At 36.8% G+C, this 24,089-nt stretch overlaps 1 protein-coding gene across 2 annotated transcripts in view; it reads right to left on the reverse strand.

Annotated features, from left to right (window-relative positions):
- The window catches only part of LOC145683665 (uncharacterized), a 135,669-nt gene extending 112,875 nt beyond the window's left edge, over positions 1–22,794 (reverse strand). The window contains exon 1 of one of the 2 annotated variants that reach the window (XM_081755014.1): positions 301–22,794. In XM_081755014.1, coding sequence (XP_081611140.1) covers positions 13,891–16,287 — 2,397 coding nt within the window. In that variant the 5' untranslated portion in view covers positions 16,288–22,794 and the 3' untranslated portion in view covers positions 301–13,890. Of the gene's footprint in view, positions 1–296 lie in introns of both variants that reach the window. The other variant, XM_081755013.1, reaches the window with a different exon arrangement.
- Between the last annotated feature and the right edge of the window lie 1,295 nt (positions 22,795–24,089).

A 24,089-nucleotide genomic window follows, 5' to 3' on the forward strand; every position in this document is an offset into this window, starting at 1 on the left:
ATAACGAAAAATAGATTAAAGTTATTCATTCCGGATACAGCGAGCAATCCTACATTTATTAACAAATAAAAAAAAATTCCTTAATGCGCATCCGTGATGACATAAACTACCAAGATGGACATTGAGTAATACTGGCACTTCATTTAAGTTACCGCCTTCGTCTCTCACTTAAATAATAAAAACATCGATATACAACAAATATTTTTTTCTCTGTGAATATACAAGTTCCTATACTGCGCAAATAAGACGGATATATATATGAAAATTTACAAAACTAAATTTTTATTTATACTTACCAACCTTTATTTCACCAGCCCGGTACGTCCAACAGTACAAACTTTTTAAGCCTCACTCACACAATTTTTTTATACACATCATCTTCTATAATTAAAAACCCTTTCTCACTAACATTCACATCACATCGTTTGCACCACTTATTCACATAGCACCAACATAGTCAACCCTTCCCTATTCCAACTGATACTAATTGTACACATCTGTTAATAGCATAAACAAATTCCTTTGGTCTGAAACAGCCAATCACAGCGCGAGAAAAGTTTCACTTTTGAAATCAGCACCCTCAAGGTCAATTAGTAACGGCACACGTGTTCAATTACTCACACAGACACATTCCTTTAATGAGGAGAAAGTTTGCATTTTTCCACAAAAATACCCAAACAGGAAATAAAGGATTTATTTTTGGTTCAATATACAGTTAGCTTTCAATGTCTGAGCTTTTCACAAGCGCGAGTACCAATAGAATTTAACACACTTCTTTTAGTTAATAATGCCTTGTTTTATAAATAAATGCTCACTACGGATTTTTTTCTTTTTACAGATTTATAGTAATTTCTGGCCTTATATCCCCATCCCAAACACAATCCCTCAAACCAGAAGGGGTAGAAATTACAATTGGGGGGAATTTCGTGCAATTCCACAGGCCATTATGTATAGTACAATGGTACCTTTAATATATTCCTTTCAAATTCCTATCCTGGAGAGTAACTCTATAACGTTAGAGTGTACACCAGCAAATGAGTCCCGATATTGTTTGCCATTGCTAACCCTTATCCAATCTGCAAATAACTTTTCTCAGGACCTTATGCAGGCAACATATAACTCTAAATTCGGTTTTTTGCCTAAGAATATAAAAAATAAGCGTGCACTGCTACCTTTCCTGGGATCCTTTCTCAACTGGCCGACCGGAGTTGCAACGGAAGATGAGATAACACATTTTCAATCACATGAGAATGAATTAAAACGACATATTCAAATACTAGAACAAAAAGAATTAACGGTTCATTCGGAATTACACAATATGTCGGTACTCGTTTCCCGACTAGCCAAAGAAACAAAAGACAGTTTTGCGGATGTTCAAACTGCTTTCAAGAGGATTATTCAAGATGAGCGGCAGATACAAGAAACATTGCTTTCAGATAAACGGCAATTAACATCCTTTATACAACTTAACTTCAATCTTCATTCTCTATTGTTGAACAAAATACACCGACTTTTAGCAATGTCAATTTTCAACGACGTATATTTAGCATGTAACGAAAACAGAATACCTAGCACCTTGGTTACTCATAGTATGTTAGAAAAGGACCTAACACGCTTAAACTTACAGTTACTCAAAACAGGCATGCAAATTCACCCCTTACTTTCAGCGCATACGGCTTATAAGATGCCCATAGTTAACTGTAAGGTTACTCCTTCTACTGTATACATGAAGGTTACAATACCGATTATTCCGGTCAATACCAAATACTCGTTACATAAATTACTCAAATATCCTATTCGTCTCAACGATGAAACATGCAGTTTACAGACCGACATTCAATACGTAATTTTTAATAATACACAGACTATTCTACTCCCCAATGATGCAATCCAACACTGCGCAATCTCTGAAAAGCCATTTCTCTGTAAAATACCAGCAATTAATCACAATGCCTCCCCCTTTTCCCTCTGTTTACAGCATTTACGTTTCCCAAAAGTCACAGGCCTGTATAAAACGGTATGCCCTGTTTCTTGCACCACAAATCACTCGTTAACCATTACACCACTAAGCAATACCAAATTTGTTCTCACTAATGCTCCCCTTTCTTTATTTACCTTATCCCCAGAGGAGCATAAGACGGAACTCCATGTTCCACACACGCGCACCATTAAAGTGACTTTACCATGTGAACACAAGTTAGTCACGGAAGAACAAACTCTTATTTTTCAGCCGGACTTATGCCACAATGATCAAATTTTACCACGTCATTTAGTATTAACACATGCTTTACACATAAATGATTCCCTCTTTCAATTGCCTCATGATCGATTATTTGCTTTTAAATCCAATTTCTCCAATATCCCTGTGAATTACAGTTCCAGAATATCCGAAATTTCACCCATTACTATTAACGATACAACCTTACCTTGGAGCAGTTGGATACCGCTTGAATACTCAATACCTATTAGTACTTCAATGACGTCATTACAATTTCTCATAACGATTACTAACTCCGTATTTCTTGTTATCCTCTACAGACGTTTTAAAGCCCTACAACTTTCGGTACCCGGTTCGAATCCAGAAGCCATTCCCTTGACACAATTACATTAATTTTTTTCTCTCATTTTTTTTCAGACTGCAATTTACCTTCTTACTTATGTTCCCTACTCCCACTTTAGCCCTTTCATTCTTTGATATCACACTACTGACAGTGACACCTCTAACACTGTTATTGCTTCTCCTTCTAGGAATATTCTGTTGCAAACGGTACTTAGCGTACAGAACCTACCTTCGAATACAAACACATACCCCCATAGCTTTACGACACCTCCCACCTACAATCCAAAATTCCACAGTACCCTACTACCCACAAACAGAGTCTCGCGTTCCAATCGCACATCCTTCCTATACCCCCAGTCGCAACAAAAAAAATAATAAAATAAAATAAAATAAAATAAAAAATAAAAAAGTGTCAATTTAATATTAGCTCGTAAGCTTATCTCCAATAAAATTACAACGCGCAGCTCGAGTATTCCATTTTACCATTTTCCTTAGAGGAGGACCCGTCTTAGACTGCCCTTTTACCTATTCAAAAAATATATAAATAATAAAAAAATATATTATTTAAAACAAATCAAGAGACAAACTACATATTCTCTCTTTTGCACTGAAATAATCACTATAACACTACTGAACCTCAAAAATGATAATTAGATACAATCTGGTATAAGGAATAATATGAAAAATACAACAATCCCTTTTCACCTCTACCATATCCCAACATCCCTTTACCACCCTTCAACAAGCAAGGCACAGCAAGGAACCAGGAACCTGCACCGCCGAAGTTCCAGTCCACTTGGAGCCACAAGGTAATCACCCTAGTCTGGATGTGTCAACCCTCCTGGAGCCCCCAGAAGTACACCATGAAACCATGCCTGTGTTCACCAGTCCAATTGGAGCCAGAAGGAAATCTCCCTTGCCTGGTTTCGTCAGCCCACCAGAAACCAGGAACCTCCACCGCCTAAGTTCCAGTCCAATTGGAGCCAGAAGGAAGTCTCCCTTGCCTGGGTTCGTCAGCCCAACTGGAGCCACCAGGAAATCTCCCTTGCCTGGATTCGTCAGCCCAACTGGAGCCACCAGCAGCAAGCCATGCCCGTGTTCAACCTTGGAGGAACCAAGAGTTGTCGACGCTGCCTGCGCTACCTGTCTGTTTGAGGCCACGGGAACTCTCCCATGCCTGAGTCATCAAGATTGTGACAGTGTGGACTCTACGTCGCAACATTACTTGTCCCTCATCGCCACACCTACAACCCTAATTTTGTGTGTATCTTAGACGGTGTTGCCGAAAAGACTTAAAGAACAGAAGCCATGAGCGGCGGCCATGGATGACACCCAATTGCCCTGCGGCTCATCAAAGCGCAAAGGTCCCCAACAAGGACTCTACGTCTCAATGTGTTCCGGATCCGTGAACACTAGCAGATGTGAACTGTTTTTTTTATGTATAAGTGTGTGCAGGCCACTAGACTACTAGTTAGTGTCAGTGTTTATAAACATAGTGTGGACAAAACTATGAGTGAAAAAAAAAGTGACACACACTTCGGTGATGTTCAAGAACAGTTCCTCATAAGTGGGGGACTGTAATGAAACTATCATATGAGTGAAAAAAAAGAAAAGAAAGAAGTTAGCTCAACGGTTTTAAAAAAGAATATATCAAAAAAGAATTTTTGACATTATTTTCTAGTGATAAAATATATGTGTACTTAAGATAACAAAAGAATTTTGGAATAAACAGTCACACTTATTATGGACTAATGAGGTTCTCCGGCAGTCACGTAGCGTAAGAAGTAATTAAGTGAACAAACAAGGCTGTTACGGAGAACCTCAGGGTCTGGCTGACGAAACTAATACAATATAAAAAGGTAAGGGAGAGGTCCAAGGATCATCTCGGAACAACCAACGGATCTCTCAGCAACCAACCAGGATCTGCAATTCGGTAGTTAGTGATCTCTTGCCTGTCAGATGATAAGTAACATATGAATAATTTCCTTTTTCAACAAGCAAGACTTTATTTTACATGAATTAGATGTTACAATTACAAATTTAGATTATGTTCTCTCGCAGGAGACCATTCGTCCAGCTAAGAGCCTTATATGAATGACAGCAAGTTGTTAAAATGAGAAATACAACTTACATTATGTATGCTGATGAACCACCCATGTTATTGCAGATCCTGGTTGGTTGCTGAGAGATCCGTTGGTTGTTCCGAGATGATCCTTGAACCTCTCCCTTACCTTTTTATATTGTATTAGTTTCGTCAGCCAGACCCTGAGGTTCTCCGTAACAGCCTTGTTTGTTCACTTAATTACTTCTTACGCTACGTGACTGCCGGAGAACCTCATTAGTCCATAATAAGTGTGACTGTTTATTCCAAAATTCTTTTGTTATCTTAAGTACACATATATTTTATCACTAGAAAATAATGTCAAAAATTCTTTTTTGATATATTCTTTTTTAAAACCGTTGAGCTAACTTCTTTCTTTTCTTTTTTTTCACTCATATGATAGTTTCATTACAGTCCCCCACTTATGAGGAACTGTTCTTGAACATCACCGAAGTGTGTGTCACTTTTTTTTTCACTCATATGATAGTTTCATTACATAAGTAACGCACCACTCTACTGTCACTGTACCTCGATCATCTAACTGTATAGTTGCTGCATGACCGGTCTTTGAGAAAAAAAAGATGCCACCATAACTTCACCCATTCTCCGTACTCGTGTAAAACGGGGTTGCCACGTTAGAACTTGTAGCTGTCATAAAAAAATCTTGAAACCCTACCATATTTCACCATGTACACATAGTCTTGAAAGGGTCATAAAACATTTTTTTTCCATCTTGCAAGAAATTGAACAGCGTGCAACATTCTGGGACGTCTTGCTTGCTACCTGCTATCGCCCTCCCGCTGACATAAAAGAAAAACCAGTTTCGCAGCTTCCGAAACAATGGATTCTTTTGGACAGGGAGGGGGAGTACGCCAAAAAAAAGTGTTAATGAGGAGGTTCATTACAGATTACCATACCGAGAAGTAGTGCAGTTTTCTGACATAGATTTAATACCACAAGGAGAGGTCCCATCTACGATTTTATTCCTATTTTGACACCGGATGTGGTCGAGATATACTACCACTTGCGGTCCCAATATTGATCCTTCTAGAGAGCGGTCCTGGGTTCGATTTTCGGTGGGGACACCTGGTCGAGAAGGTGTAAAAAAAACTTTTTCAGGCCAGCAATACTGAGTGAGGTTTCACTGTGTTTTCCTCTTTCACAGAAGGCAAATCACGGGTTAGTACCTAACATATAGGTTCCACGCCGCTTCCTTCCTCCCCCAATCGTTTCTTTCTTCTATTTCCTCATATAGTGTAATGGCCGATGGTTTTTATTGCTCATACATTACGGGCTAACATGACCATAGATGTCGAAGGACCAAAAACCTTATTTCTATTCCTAATCCTGATCCCACTTCAGCCTCTAGATTTCACTTCAGTTCTTACGTTTCTAGTAAAACAGGAAGTAGTAAAAGCTAGTAAAACTGTTTCAATTTTGATTGCAATAATAATAGTAGTAAGAGACAGTAAGCAACTGGTTTTCGTGCAGACTCAGTGTCTGAAGAATGTTCAATCTCTGGTCTTACTTCTCTGTCGTAACCGGAAGTTACAGGTCTAGTATTTCCGGTTTTGGTATTGAGTTCACATAGTTTGGAAGTCTACCGAAGTTCGACATTCCTAATGTTACTTGTTCCATACGTGGTATTTGTATATTTAATTCTTAAGAAATTTCTCCATTATAAATTTCTTAATTAATACCGGTATCGAAGGGGACACAGTGGCTCAGAGGTAGAGCGCTCACTTCTGGTGCGTGAGGTCCCTGATATGATCAACGACCAAGTAAACCAATGCAGGCCCGCAAACAGACACAGAAGTTTGGGGGCCGTGAATAAGATAGGGGGGCCAAGTCATTAAAAATTCTCTTACAAATATCTAAACTGAGACTTTTGTATTAATAATAGCATTTTGTATTGAGGTCTGGATGGGCCATGAAAAGTTTAGGGGGGCAGGCCCCCGGCCCCTCTCTAGTTGCGGTCCTGAGTCAATGGTGGACAACATCGTGTTCGTGGGTTTTCTCGGGTATTCTCGTTTCTTGCTACATTCTCATTCCACCAATTTGTAACGTCCTGGGCGAGATAACACCATCTATAAATGTAACGTATATTGGAATCACCATTTAAAATGTAATGATTAATTTATATTATACACATATTTTACATTACATTCCAGTCCACAGTCCGTGTAATTCTTAAAATATCTAAAAACGATCAAATCACATTAAATCAGGCACGACAAATTATATCACTATTACCTTTATTCTCCGAAACTCTATTAATTATATTTTTTTCTTTCTCGGTTCTTCACCGTGTGCGTGGGTTTCTCGGGGTTCTCCCGTTTCCTCCTACTTTCTTCATTCCACCATTTCATTCATTTCTCATAATCACCGTCTCCTTTAGCCTAACCGGCATAGCCGTGGGACGTAAAACGTAAAGATTTCATTTCATTTTTTTTCTCGGTTCTGATAGCAACGTTTTAAACAAGCAACTATCTGCTGTTAAGGTAACTATATGTAACGATTATACGTAGGATCTTATAAAATAGAGGATCTGCCCTTACAACGAAATCTTGAAGCCATACGTCACAGTTTCATCACCCCTACTCTGCCCACTCCGCCCAATAAGATAGCAATGTTTTGAGCAAACAATCATGGCGGAGAGGAAAGTAGTCAATCAGACGATGGCGTAAACGAGAGTAGCCAATCAGACTTGCAGAGGCTCGGTTGTTTTTTGGCTTCATTAATTTAATAGGATGAAGATACGTATAGGCAGATCCTCTATTGAAAGAAAACGAAAAAAAAAAATAATGATAATGTGCAAAGTACTGGAGAGAAGTCGCTAAAATTAATTCTCTTTAACGAGGACGATTACGAAAGATCACTTACTGATTGAAATCCAGATTATTTTCCAATAGAGTAACTTCCAATAAACCTTTTGTTATTGTTAATTATTCCATATCGGACTCCCGAAGAAAACTCATCGAAACAACTTATTGACCGTGCCAATAGCGACTACTCTCAATCATGACTCCGTTTTCTTTCATTTAGAAATAGAAAAGAAAGAGAAGAAAGTAGAAGGGTAAAAGAAGGAGGTAGGGAAAGAAGAAAGAAAAGAAATAGGGTATTTTAATGAGAAACAGATTACTGGATAATTCCGGAAATATAGTAAAAGGTCGGGAGAGTCGTTGAAAGACGAATCATTCTAAATGTTATTAACGACTAATCAATTTTGGAATGCTTCGGAATAGACACATGTTCCCTCATACCACCCAGACCTAGCTCCAGGCACCACGATCATGGGGTTGCCCAGACCTAGACCTGGAAATGAGAAAAGTGAAATTTAATTCTTTGTAAAGTTATTCCGACCGGTGACTGATAACCATCCAGCATCTGAACTCTGTTCTCTAGGATCGACCACACATATGAATTAGCCAAGAGGAAAAAAAAAAATCAGACTTATCAACTCAATATAACTTTACGTATCGTATCAATAAGAATTTCAACTTCCTGGAAGAAAGATGTCGTATTTAGGCTCATCCTGCTATTTTTGTTTCACTCCTAGAGCCGATTTAAACCATTAGTAGCGGTCCTTCATGACCTAGGTTATTTACCTTAACACATATATTAAAACATGACACATATATTACAGATGTTAATATGACAAATGATATTACTAAGATTACTTATATTAAATCTATCATGCATTCACACGCTCACTCACTCAGGACAGTGTATATATGTTTAAAGGAAACCAACTAACTACAAAGGTACAAATAGTTTATTACATTCATAGTGAAAAAAAAAAAGGACAAAACAAGTAATTATGAAGAAAATATTAAACGCACAAGTTCTTGATTATATATCAATAGAATACAAAGAGTTATATTTTAGTAAATTTGTATATATTCAATCATATTGACAAATGAAAAAAAAATATAATTACATGTATCATATCTTAGGCATGCTAAAGCAAAATGATGATTTGCGACATACGCAAAAGAAAAAGACTTATTTCACTTAAAAAAAATTGGATAAAGAGGAAAGAAGAAAAAAAAAACTTTTTGGTGTATTAGAACTTATATGAGTCTCTACCTCACGTCGAGATATTAAAATATTAATAATTTCGAGCGTCCAAATCACAACTCACGCACTAGTCGTAGTGTCCAAAACGTTTCGCTCCATTTAACCTAGTTTGTGGTCATTTATATATATCTCTATATGTATATATATATATATCTATTGGTTTACAAAACCATTCGTCGTCTATATTTGGTTTGTAACTGGTAACAGTTTATATCTGCAATCGCACACTGCTACGTCTATACCCATCTAGGGATTTCGAGAAAATAACTTTCACTAGAGGAGGTTTCTCCTCTTAGACGGTCTATTTCCAAATTTATTAATCGAATAATTTCAAGTTATTTATCCAACACTGGGACACTTCACGAGACCTTTCATTAGGATCACTTTCGTATATGTTTATACATGGTTCGGATTAAAAAAAAAATTGATCTTCCACAGGTGTACGGAGTATGATGGTTCAAATTGAGGATAAAAAAAACTGGTCAAGTCACAGGATACACATGAAGGTGAGACGGATTCAAGGTACACTTTCCACAATGGTTTTAGGTTAATTGTTCAGGGATAAGATTTGTTATGATGGGGGTTACGTTTAGACCTGCCGATATTTTTCCAATGCATGCCATTATATAAGTACAGAGGTTATTACTTACATTGATTCAGAAGAAAAGGAAAATTATTTAAGTGCACGGCGGTATTCTTAACAAAATCTACATTCTTAAATTCGTCGGAAGACTTCTGGTAAACTATAGCAACCAATACACGTTTTTTAGGGGGACTGACACGAGCGCTCTTACATATATTCATAATACATTTAATATCATACTTTTACTTTAACATCATATTCACATACTAATTACACATACATTTCGAAGTATTTATTTCTCTCTCTCTCTATATATATATTTATAATAAATGCGCACACATTTAAATTAATCACCCCAATAATAAAATTTTTTCAAGGTTGCAACATTGTCCAAGAAAACAAATGACTTCCAACATTACATTTGGAAACAAATTAAATTTTATCTGATACCGCGCGTCTATAAATTTTCACTTTTATATATTCAATTCGTGCTTAAATCATGAAAAAAAAAACTTTGGAAGGCAGGCACGTAACACAGAGCATTTCTAGATATAACTAGGTAAATCAAAATACAATTTCTGGGCCCAGGTTAACTACAAAGTAATTGAAAACCAAAACAGAAAGGAAAGTGACCAACGGATTAAAAAAAAACTTAAGAGGAACGACGGTGAAAGAACGTAATCGAAGTGTCGTCAAATACTAAGTCTTTGTTCATTTCAGCGATAGGTCAAAATGTGATGGAGGACCCAATCATTATCTACTCCATTCATGAATCGTGTCTTGCAACGTCTCAGCTGGTAATTTCAGATCAGAGTTGTACGTTAGCTAAATCGTAAGTAACAAGTTAAAAAATCTTGGGGGGGGGGAAGGTTGAAAATTTAAAAAAAAAACTTGAAGAAATGAAGACAGAGAGAGAGATAGAGAAGAAGGAAGACGAAGAATAGGGGCGCCAAAGACTTAAGTGAGAAATAACTAACGCTACAAAGTTAGAAGTCGAATTTCGCTCTCAACAAAATCCATAGCCAAAATATTCTTAACATGCCAAAAGGGGTGGTCTACTCAAATACGCAGACTCAAGGGGGCGCCCTGCTGCCAAGGATGCAAGTTCTGTGTCCATCAGATCCCAATCCCACAAGAGTTTGTTTGTAAGATTGAAATCCGATCCCCGTATCCGGCCCAGACCAGCAGGATAAAAGGAGAGGGGGAAGGGACCTGATAACTTTGTCCCCAATTTTGAAATCTCTAAGTAAAAAAAAATATTCGACCCCTTAGAAAAACTAAGAAGGTTCGAGGACAGTAATGAAACTAGAGTAATAGCTAAGATATCCCTAATTAGTGATTTGCCAAAATAAAAAAAAAATTAAATAAACTGAATTTTGGATCGGTGATTTCTATTGCCAAACTTCACCGATAGCTACCCCGCGCAGACACGCCACAGTCTGGGATGTCGTTAATTTCCCTCGTCTAATTAAACTAAGAAAAGAAATGAAAATACTTAAAGGGACTAGGGGTCGACATCCGGGTACGCGAAATAAATTTCAATAACTAACTGTTTTGATTCTGTAACCCTGTCAGAGCTGTCGCCTCCATGAACATTGCAAGCCAGCCCGAGTAGGTAACGTGAAGGGAAAAGAAAAAAAAAAATCTCACGGAGTGGTACATTCTATTTTTAAAACCGACCAGAAGATATGATTCACTACAGCCCTGTTGTCTAACTACTATTGTCTTTTCATAATTTATTATTCAATATGTCTAGTCAGCGATTATATGATGCTACCCCTTCTATCAGATTGTATTACTATTATGACACATAAAACTACGAAGCATTACCGTAGTCCGACTATATATCGCCCTCCGGTCCGCGTGATATTATGGTGCAGGGGTCAGAACCTGAGATGTTGGTAGCTACACGTATCTATTTAATATCTCTATATCAACACGCGGCGAAGTATTCACTGGGCTACTATATATTTAACTATATGGGTGTCCTATATTCTATATTCATTTACTACAATATTCATATACTTATTAATATTCATATTCACATTAATATTCATTTGCCACGACGCTATATTCCACAAACACCCTGTTTCCTCTATCTACGCCCAGCCTATTTACACATTTCATCATAATACTTTAAAATCTATAATCACTACAAACATTTTCCCATTCCGATCACCGCACGATAATCTCACTCGAACCCAAGACTCTTTTACACACACACAATACTATGTAATACTTGGTAGCTTTATTAAGAACGAAAGAAAAAAAAATCCTATGTATGTTCACTGAAAATAGAATTATCTGCGATAATGTCTAATGTTTATAAAATTCTGCATCAACAATGAAATTCTACAGCCACGAAGAAAAATGGACATTTAATATATTTTCAAAGCGAAGAACTAGCATCATATCGCCCGACTTCTGTTAAAAATTTACGTATTGTTTATTTATTTAAATATTTAGATTTCTAGACTATACAGAATGCTGAAATTTTCAGAATATATTAATTTTGGGTCACTTGACCTAACTGTACATTCATATGGGCTGTGAATTATACCTTCTAGGTTTTATTTCGGAAAGAAAGGTCAATTTCATGAAAACTAAATCACTAAGCACCTCGACGGAAGAATGGCGGTTAGTACTGACTTCTGACACTAGGGCTAGCGACGATATAATGAACCCTTGAACAACTGAATGTGACCTTGTACACGGAATTATTATACTATATTACGTTCACTTAATGACGGAAAAAATAAAAATTTATCGCATAGTAAATACTACACTGTCCAACACACTCTTTCATCACTTAATTATCACTATCACTGATACTACATTACAAATATACACATACTACTCGAACTACAAGACACATCATGCCACATTCATACTACACACTACATTAATACATGTTATACTAATAAATATACACAGAAATCATTTCGATTTTACCATGTTAAATCGGCTCTATGAAAGGTAACGAAAGGAAAGAAATGAACAGGGCCAACTGGCCCTTTATTTACTAAATCACATTCTTGAAATCAACCTGTTTAATCGATGCCCTGAGGGGACATATCGGAGTATTAGCTAGCAATAGGACTCCTGCCCTGAAGGGGCAGGAACCCGGAACAAACTGAATATTCAACTCATCCCGCTGGAAGCCGTACTCCCAATTTGGGAGTCAGATAGGAGCCCTTACTGAAATTTACACGTGCATTGTGATTACTGGACTGACTACCACAAAATTAAATACCGCCATGTATGTAATAAAAAAAAAATCACTCACGAACTACATAAACAAATCTATCATGGACAGGTCTTGTAACCCTCAATTAGTAGGAAAATTGGGAGGTAGAAATACGATGGGAAACACTGATCTTCTGAACCGGTTTTGGGAAAAGAAAGACGGAAATCACACTACTGTTAAATCCTGTCCATAGCGATCCGCAGATGAAAACATGGCGTCACTGTTGCACTTACTATTTCAGTTTTTTTTAGTCCAATTTTGACTATGACATTTAATAGTTTTTTGGCTCCTAGAGACTTCCAATGATTTTAGGTTAAAAAACTCCCTAATATTACCTTGTTCGCAGTTTTCTCACTCCGTTGCGGCCTTTTAAGCTCGACGATCGAAATCTGGCTGTTGTCATCAAGATTTTCCGGCTTGGAATGGAATAATTGCGCCCTAATATCATAGCGTGGGTTTATCAGCCAATCAAAACTAAGCATTTTGGCGGTGGGGCTTTGAAGCGAATAAAATTTGGTAAAATCTGGATTAAACTAGATTTTAGAAGGACCTAGGTATCTAAAAGAGAGGTGAAGGGTGGTCCTGAAAATTCTGTCGAATTTTAGATTGGTTATTTGATCTGGAAAGTTCCGTCCAATAGTGGATCTATATTTTCGGATAGCACTGACACCGTAAGAATTGTAATAATCCATTTACATGTACATATGCAAAACTTATAACTAATTTAAAATATAAATAAAGGTATTGATTCCCAAAACTATAACTCCTAATGAATTTTTTACAGTTTTTCCATGTTAATTTGAAATAGAATAATGAACAATATTACGAATTATATGAACAGCCAGAAATTTTTTGTTAAACGTCAAGTACAGTCGGTGCAAAAAATTTCGGGCACCCTCCTATTAAAACATAATTTCATTTGACTGTAATGGCATATTACAGTTCCCCGGCGTCGTTAAAAAAAAATTTGGTTTGAATAACAAAATTTTGTTGAATAGAATTAACATGTATTAATACCAATAAACTAACTACTCACTCATACACTCATGCACTCAAATGAGACAGTGTAACATTCACTTTGGGTATTGAGATAGAAGTTCACGTTTTTTGTCCTCGGTACAGTTGAAAAGTTTAAGATTTTGGAAATTGTGAGTTCCGATACTTTCACCTTTTAGATTGTGTAATACAGCGCAATTTTTCAATAATTTAACTGCTAAAAACGTTCAGAAGGGAACAGAACTGACAGGAGTTTCAGCTGAGATATTGAAAGAGACAACTCATATAACTATCCTTCCTCATTTCACCAGGTAGTTGCGGAATTAGTTTGTCGATTTGACAGCGGTCTCGCGACTATCAATCCCTCGAGTGGCTAGAATTCCATTTCCGCCATTAGTTTGTATTTGCGAAGGGGCAGAATTCTGAGATCTACTTGCACAGTTTGTGTTAATATTGCCGTTTTGACCAGTACCGTCTTCTCTTCTCCGGTATGCTCCGTTAAAGTTCCTCCTATTATCGTCCCTATTCGGGTTCAATTCCCCCATTGTGCGGTCATAGGGGCGATAACCCCGGCGATTGTTAAACATCGGTCGGTTACGGAACAGACGTCGACCGTTATATTGATTGCTTTCTGAGCCACTCCCACTCGGATAGCGAGATCCAGCTTGGGTGTAACTCAGAAAGTCCGTTTGGCAACTTGCCGTTGCCTTGCTTTTCACGGGTTTCACAACTTTTGCCTGTCGGGCGAAATACCTCTTTGGTGGGCCTCCAGTTTCTTTCCCACACAGGGCAGCTAGGCGTGACGTAACTTCTCGCACCGTTTGGCACAAGTGGGAAGCAATAGCCCGCGACTCATCTGGTGGAAGAGCGTTCACTATGATGTCTACTAGTTCGGCTTGCGATGGATTCTCTGCAATCTGGTAATACAATTCTATGATCTTCCAAGCATAGTCCAGAAGGGACCCATACTTGGCTCGATCATATCTTAAAGATTGGAGGTTGCGTTTCTGAAGCCTCTCTATATGTTCATTGCAGTATTCTTCCTTGAAAAGGATCAGGAAATCGTCAAACGTATGGATTCTATATTTAATAGAAGCAAACCACGCGCCTGATGCTGCAATTAAAAGTTTTTCCACTATTTGTAAACGTTCTCTATCGGTCAGCCGATACATTTCTAAACACTGCTGCAATCTACGCAGAAAAACACGAGGCTGTCCATTGGTAATATTCCCGTCAAAAGTGGGAAAACGTTCGATGTCCCTCAGCGAAACCTTGGAACCCATACTGACATAAGCAGGGGAATAGTTACTGGGAATTAACATATTATCCTGCACAATCGGAGTCGTCACCGGATTTACCACCGACGACGTCGTAGCGGTGTTATAACTACCCACGTAAGTGAAAGGGATTTTGTTGGTCGTATTTAGTATGTTGGGCTCCATCCCCGGACCAATCGCACCCATGAACAACGACTCAGAATGGCACCCATCTCCTTTTCCCGGCAACACGCTATGTGATTGTATACCTCCATGTAAGGAGGGAGCACTCACGCTAGTGACCGTAGTCGTCACAACACTCGACTGATTCGGCACACTATTAGAATTGAACCACGACTTTGGTTCTGACCGATACATGGGGTAGTGAGTCGCAATATCCCGTGCATCAACTGACGTTAACTTTTCTTTTCCTGCGCTACATGTAGTTGTTATCGCAGGTAATATTTCTGAGAAATCGCTACCGGGGAAAGGATAGGTTACCTCTGATTTTTCGCGACTAGATTTTGTCATTTCTTTTTGAATATTTACTATGTCATTTTGAATTTTCAAAACTTTCTGGTCAGTTACTTCCAGTTCGGTTTTCAATGATAAGTCTGACAAGGTTGACTTTAAACTATCAATTTCGGCCTGCTGTGTTTCTAATTTATTGTTAATCTTGTGCAATTTGGTATCTATTTGTTCGATTTCAGAATTTACATTATCTAATTTACCCTCAGTCTCCTGCTGAAATTGCTTTAGGGACTGTTGAGCCTCGCATCTGACCAAATCAATTTCAGTAGACGTTTGCTGCCTCAATGTGGTTATTGAGGAAGCAAAGTCCAAACATATGTTGTCGATTTTCTGGGTTAGCACCTCGAATCGAGATTCGGTTTCTCGTTTCGAGGTGTCAAATTTCTCATTTATTTCACGTCTCATCTCTCGGCTATTATTATCTATTTTTTCATTTATTTCGCGGCTCATTTCCTGTAGCATTTGTTGCAACAAAAGGAGGAGAGCGTCATTATTAGACGGCCCAGTCTTCCTTTGCTTCTCTTTGGGTTTATCACCACTTGGATCCCCATCTCTTTCATCATCATCGAGGTCAGATATCTCCACTGGAGATATTTGGCCTCGGTTCTTCGGGGTACTATACCCTCGCTCACCATCCGAATCGGGATGCTCATTTTCTTTTTCAGAGGATAAACTCATGGGTTCACGCGACTGGTGGAGCTTCCCCTCACATTCTTTGCAGTATTTGACTATCTCACCAGCCCGGACCTTTTCTGCATTTTCCGCAGTATCCTCTAAATTACTACAACTGAAATGTATCCATTTCAGCCCACATTCGTGACACCTCACTAGCCTACGAGAGACGCGAGCTCTTTTCTCACTACTTTCTAAAGTACATTGCGTACATGAGACTTCCGCGTTCTCGTGTGATACTACTTCTCTATTGGTTGCCATAGCTTACACCCAAAAAGACACAATATAAATACATGCAATTATATACTTATCAACTAACAAGACTTATTATTCAAGTACTATTCATAAATTAAGGGACTCCTATCTAATTCCCTCCTTGGGTCAACTTCCAGCATTTTCAAATTTTAGAATTTGACAAATTCCTTCATTTCCCCCTTTCTACAGAGAGAGACAAAGATAGCAGAACAGCCAATGACTATAATTATTTAATCTCACTGTAACTTTTTATTATGCACCTTTTGTGGCCAAGTCAATATGTGCTCGATCCTAAACAGTGTTTAATAAATAATTTCAGATCCGTTACCAGGGAAAACAATTGTTTCCATGGTAACTGTCCGATGTCAACGGTCGCCAATATTGAAAGAAAACTTTTGTCCGTTGCCATAGAAACCGCCGTTTCCAGGGCAACAGATCCTGTCACGGTCGCCAATATTGAAAGAAAACGAAAAAAAAAATAATGATAATGTGCAAAGTACTGGAGAGAAGTCGCTAAAATTAATTCTCTTTAACGAGGACGATTACGAAAGATCACTTACTGATTGAAATCCAGATTATTTTCCAATAGAGTAACTTCCAATAAACCTTTTGTTATTGTTAATTATTCCATATCGGACTCCCGAAGAAAACTCATCGAAACAACTTATTGACCGTGCCAATAGCGACTACACTCAATCATGACTCCGTTTTCTTTCATTTAGAAATAGAAAAGAAAGAGAAGAAAGTAGAAGGGTAAAAGAAGGAGGTAGGGAAAGAAGAAAGAAAAGAAATAGGGTATTTTAATGAGAAACAGATTACTGGATAATTCCGGAAATATAGTAAAAGGTCGGGAGAGTCGTTGAAAGACGAATCATTCTAAATGTTATTAACGACTAATCAATTTTGGAATGCTTCGGAATAGACACATGTTCCCTCATACCACCCAGACCTAGCTCCAGGCACCACGATCATGGGGTTGCCCAGACCTAGACCTGGAAATGAGAAAAGTGAAATTTAATTCTTTGTAAAGTTATTCCGACCGGTGACTGATAACCATCCAGCATCTGAACTCTGTTCTCTAGGATCGACCACACATATGAATTAGCCAAGAGGAAAAAAAAAAAAAAAATCAGACTTATCAACTCAATATAACTTTACGTATCGTATCAATAAGAATTTCAACTTCCTGGAAGAAAGATGTCGTATTTAGGCTCATCCTGCTATTTTTGTTTCACTCCTAGAGCCGATTTAAACCATTAGTAGCGGTCCTTCATGACCTAGGTTATTTACCTTAACACATATATTAAAACATGACACATATATTACAGATGTTAATATGACAAATGATATTACTAAGATTACTTATATTAAATCTATCATGCATTCACACGCTCACTCACTCAGGACAGTGTATATATGTTTAAAGGAAACCAACTAACTACAAAGGTACAAATAGTTTATTACATTCATAGTGAAAAAAAAAGGACAAAACAAGTAATTATGAAGAAAATATTAAACGCACAAGTTCTTGATTATATATCAATAGAATACAAAGAGTTATATTTTAGTAAATTTTTATATATTCAATCATATTGACAAATGAAAAAAAAATATAATTACATGTATCATATCTTAGGCATGCTAAAGCAAAATGATGATTTGCGACATACGCAAAAGAAAAAGACTTATTTCACTTAAAAAAAATTGGATAAAGAGGAAAGAAGAAAAAAAAAACTTTTTGGTGTATTAGAACTTATATGAGTCTCTACCTCACGTCGAGATATTAAAATATTAATAATTTCGAGCGTCCAAATCACAACTCACGCACTAGTCGTAGTGTCCAAAACGTTTCGCTCCATTTAACCTAGTTTGTGGTCATTTATATATATCTCTATATGTATATATATATATATCTATTGGTTTACAAAACCATTCGTCGTCTATATTTGGTTTGTAACTGGTAACAGTTTATATCTGCAATCGCACACTGCTACGTCTATACCCATCTAGGGATTTCGAGAAAATAACTTTCACTAGAGGAGGTTTCTCCTCTTAGACGGTCTATTTCCAAATTTATTAATCGAATAATTTCAAGTTATTTATCCAACACTGGGACACTTCACGAGACCTTTCATTAGGATCACTTTCGTATATGTTTATACATGGTTCGGATTAAAAAAAAAAATTGATCTTCCACAGGTGTACGGAGTATGATGGTTCAAATTGAGGATAAAAAAAACTGGTCAAGTCACAGGATACACATGAAGGTGAGACGGATTCAAGGTACACTTTCCACAATGGTTTTAGGTTAATTGTTCAGGGATAAGATTTGTTATGATGGGGGTTACGTTTAGACCTGCCGATATTTTTCCAATGCATGCAATTATATAAGTACAGAGGTTATTACTTACATTGATTCAGAAGAAAAGGAAAATTATTTAAGTGCACGGCGGTATTCTTAACAAAATCTACATTCTTAAATTCGTCGGAAGACTTCTGGTAAACTATAGCAACCAATACACGTTTTTTAGGGGGACTGACACGAGCGCTCTTACATATATTCATAATACATTTAATATCATACTTTTACTTTAACATCATATTCACATACTAATTACACATACATTTCGAAGTATTTATTTCTCTCTCTATATATATATATATTTATAATAAATGCGCACACATTTAAATTAATCACCCCAATAATAAAATTTTTTCAAGGTTGCAACATTGTCCAAGAAAACAAATGACTTCCAACATTACATTTGGAAACAAATTAAATTTTATCTGATACCGCGCGTCTATAAATTTTCACTTTTATATATTCAATTCGTGCTTAAATCATGAAAAAAAAACTTTGGAAGGCAGGCACGTAACACAGAGCATTTCTAGATATAACTAGGTAAATCAAAATACAATTTCTGGGCCCAGGTTAACTACAAAGTAATTGAAAACCAAAACAGAAAGGAAAGTGACCAACGGATTAAAAAAAAACTTAAGAGGAACGACGGTGAAAGAACGTAATCGAAGTGTCGTCAAATACTAAGTCTTTGTTCATTTCAGCGATAGGTCAAAATGTGATGGAGGACCCAATCATTATCTACTCCATTCATGAATCGTGTCTTGCAACGTCTCAGCTGGTAATTTCAGATCAGAGTTGTACGTTAGCTAAATCGTAAGTAACAAGTTAAAAAATCTTGGGGGGGGGGAAGGTTGAAAATTTAAAAAAAAAACTTGAAGAAATGAAGACAGAGAGAGAGATAGAGAAGAAGGAAGACGAAGAATAGGGGCGCCAAAGACTTAAGTGAGAAATAACTAACGCTACAAAGTTAGAAGTCGAATTTCGCTCTCAACAAAATCCATAGCCAAAATATTCTTAACATGCCAAAAGGGGTGGTCTACTCAAATACGCAGACTCAAGGGGGCGCCCTGCTGCCAAGGATGCAAGTTCTGTGTCCATCAGATCCCAATCCCACAAGAGTTTGTTTGTAAGATTGAAATCCGATCCCCGTATCCGGCCCAGACCAGCAGGATAAAAGGAGAGGGGGAAGGGACCTGATAACTTTGTCCCCAATTTTGAAATCTCTAAGTAAAAAAAAATATTCGACCCCTTAGAAAAACTAAGAAGGTTCGAGGACAGTAATGAAACTAGAGTAATAGCTAAGATATCCCTAATTAGTGATTTGCCAAAATAAAAAAAAAATTAAATAAACTGAATTTTGGATCGGTGATTTCTATTGCCAAACTTCACCGATAGCTACCCCGCGCAGACACGCCACAGTCTGGGATGTCGTTAATTTCCCTCGTCTAATTAAACTAAGAAAAGAAATGAAAATACTTAAAGGGACTAGGGGTCGACATCCGGGTACGCGAAATAAATTTCAATAACTAACTGTTTTGATTCTGTAACCCTGTCAGAGCTGTCGCCTCCATGAACATTGCAAGCCAGCCCGAGTAGGTAACGTGAAGGGAAAAGAAAAAAAAAATCTCACGGAGTGGTACATTCTATTTTTAAAACCGACCAGAAGATATGATTCACTACAGCCCTGTTGTCTAACTACTATTGTCTTTTCATAATTTATTATTCAATATGTCTAGTCAGCGATTATATGATGCTACCCCTTCTATCAGATTGTATTACTATTATGACACATAAAACTACGAAGCATTACCGTAGTCCGACTATATATCGCCCTCCGGTCCGCGTGATATTATGGTGCAGGGGTCAGAACCTGAGATGTTGGTAGCTACACGTATCTATTTAATATCTCTATATCAACACGCGGCGAAGTATTCACTGGGCTACTATATATTTAACTATATGGGTGTCCTATATTCTATATTCATTTACTACAATATTCATATACTTATTAATATTCATATTCACATTAATATTCATTTGCCACGACGCTATATTCCACAAACACCCTGTTTCCTCTATCTACGCCCAGCCTATTTACACATTTCATCATAATACTTTAAAATCTATAATCACTACAAACATTTTCCCATTCCGATCACCGCACGATAATCTCACTCGAACCCAAGACTCTTTTACACACACACAATACTATGTAATACTTGGTAGCTTTATTAAGAACGAAAGAAAAAAAAATCCTATGTATGTTCACTGAAAATAGAATTATCTGCGATAATGTCTAATGTTTATAAAATTCTGCATCAACAATGAAATTCTACAGCCACGAAGAAAAATGGACATTTAATATATTTTCAAAGCGAAGAACTAGCATCATATCGCCCGACTTCTGTTAAAAATTTACGTATTGTTTATTTATTTAAATATTTAGATTTCTAGACTATACAGAATGCTGAAATTTTCAGAATATATTAATTTTGGGTCACTTGACCTAACTGTACATTCATATGGGCTGTGAATTATACCTTCTAGGTTTTATTTCGGAAAGAAAGGTCAATTTCATGAAAACTAAATCACTAAGCACCTCGACGGAAGAATGGCGGTTAGTACTGACTTCTGACACTAGGGCTAGCGACGATATAATGAACCCTTGAACAACTGAATGTGACCTTGTACACGGAATTATTATACTATATTACGTTCACTTAATGACGGAAAAAATAAAAATTTATCGCATAGTAAATACTACACTGTCCAACACACTCTTTCATCACTTAATTATCACTATCACTGATACTACATTACAAATATACACATACTACTCGAACTACAAGACACATCATGCCACATTCATACTACACACTACATTAATACATGTTATACTAATAAATATACACAGAAATCATTTCGATTTTACCATGTTAAATCGGCTCTATGAAAGGTAACGAAAGGAAAGAAATGAACAGGGCCAACTGGCCCTTTATTTACTAAATCACATTCTTGAAATCAACCTGTTTAATCGATGCCCTGAGGGGACATATCGGAGTATTAGCTAGCAATAGGACTCCTGCCCTGAAGGGGCAGGAACCCGGAACAAACTGAATATTCAACTCATCCCGCTGGAAGCCGTACTCCCAATTTGGGAGTCAGATAGGAGCCCTTACTGAAATTTACACGTGCATTGTGATTACTGGACTGACTACCACAAAATTAAATACCGCCATGTATGTAATAAAAAAAAAATCACTCACGAACTACATAAACAAATCTATCATGGACAGGTCTTGTAACCCTCAATTAGTAGGAAAATTGGGAGGTAGAAATACGATGGGAAACACTGATCTTCTGAACCGGTTTTGGGAAAAGAAAGACGGAAATCACACTACTGTTAAATCCTGTCCATAGCGATCCGCAGATGAAAACATGGCGTCACTGTTGCACTTACTATTTCAGTTTTTTTTAGTCCAATTTTGACTATGACATTTAATAGTTTTTTGGCTCCTAGAGACTTCCAATGATTTTAGGTTAAAAAACTCCCTAATATTACCTTGTTCGCAGTTTTCTCACTCCGTTGCGGCCTTTTAAGCTCGACGATCGAAATCTGGCTGTTGTCATCAAGATTTTCCGGCTTGGAATGGAATAATTGCGCCCTAATATCATAGCGTGGGTTTATCAGCCAATCAAAACTAAGCATTTTGGCGGTGGGGCTTTGAAGCGAATAAAATTTGGTAAAATCTGGATTAAACTAGATTTTAGAAGGACCTAGGTATCTAAAAGAGAGGTGAAGGGTGGTCCTGAAAATTCTGTCGAATTTTAGATTGGTTATTTGATCTGGAAAGTTCCGTCCAATAGTGGATCTATATTTTCGGATAGCACTGACACCGTAAGAATTGTAATAATCCATTTACATGTACATATGCAAAACTTATAACTAATTTAAAATATAAATAAAGGTATTGATTCCCAAAACTATAACTCCTAATGAATTTTTTACAGTTTTTCCATGTTAATTTGAAATAGAATAATGAACAATATTACGAATTATATGAACAGCCAGAAATTTTTTGTTAAACGTCAAGTACAGTCGGTGCAAAAAATTTCGGGCACCCTCCTATTAAAACATAATTTCATTTGACTGTAATGGCATATTACACTATTTTATAACATCCTTGGATTATACACATAAAAATCAACATATACTTTAACTATTTAGATTAAATCTTATTTTTTTCTATTTAGAATCAACAACATATATATTCTTTTCTTCTTTTTCTTCTTCTACACGACAGATTGTGTACTTTTATGCACCGTTGCCCAAAACCAAGATATACAAATAGAAGAAATTCACAAAATAGATATACAATATCGTTGTAAATTCTTCCATCATCCTTCATTTGCTTTAATCATCGTCTCCCATAGCCTAACGGACATAATCGTGGGACGTTAAACTCAAAGATTTCACTTCATTTTAAATTAATACCTTGTTCTCCATCTACATCCACCCTATTTCATTTTTGTGATTTCGAAGCCGAATTAAGAGTAAACGGGAATGTGCCTTTGGACAGGATATTCAGAAGAAGACAACATTGATCTAACCACGCTGATTTTGGAAGAGGAGATCCTGCAATCAATTTAATTAATTATATATAGGATACCAATTCTCAGTTGAACACAGTAAAATATCATAGTAAAATATCACAGTATGAAGAATAAATACTTTATTGGATTTCTAGACTATGTTATGGAATGCTTATAGAACGGCTTTTTTCGTCCGTTTGTCGACAGGTATTAGAGGAAACACAATAAGAGATACCGAGAAGAGGTTTTTGCAATCGATTTAGCGTCCCAAGGATAGGTTTAATCTCTTTTGGTAACTCTCTTTTCAATCTAGAATGGTTCAAATTATTCATTTGCAATTTTAACGTTTATCGTCTTAAAACAAAAACGGTAAAAAAAAAAAAAAAAAAAAAAGGAAAATGGCTAGAGGCATTTTTTAAAACAAACGATTCAGGATTCCAAGACAACATAACATGAGTATCGACAACAATTTACTTAAACAGGAAGTGGTTGAAATTTAATATTACTTCCGGTTTCAATACTGATTTCTGTACAGAAAAACGGCAAGATATATCGAGATGCAGCTTTTTGTAATCAATTTAGCTTGCCAAGAATTAGCGCCATCTTTGTTTTCAACATTCTATTCAAACTGTAAGTGGTTCAAATTTGATATTTCCGATTTGAAAATTCATCACCATAGAACAGAAACGGTAATAGATAGCGACAAACGGTCTTATGCAATCAATTCATTGTTTCAACATAACATACCATCACAACAGACAACATTCTCTAAAACCGGAACTGGTTGAAATTTACTACTACATCCGGTTTCAATACTAATTTCTATAGAGCAGAAACGGTGAGAAATATTGAG

The sequence above is a fragment of the Thermobia domestica genome, chromosome 4, assembly GCF_964235325.1.
Source record: "Thermobia domestica chromosome 4, izTheDome1.hap1.1, whole genome shotgun sequence".
Classification (NCBI taxonomy): Eukaryota; Metazoa; Arthropoda; class Insecta; order Zygentoma; family Lepismatidae; genus Thermobia; species Thermobia domestica.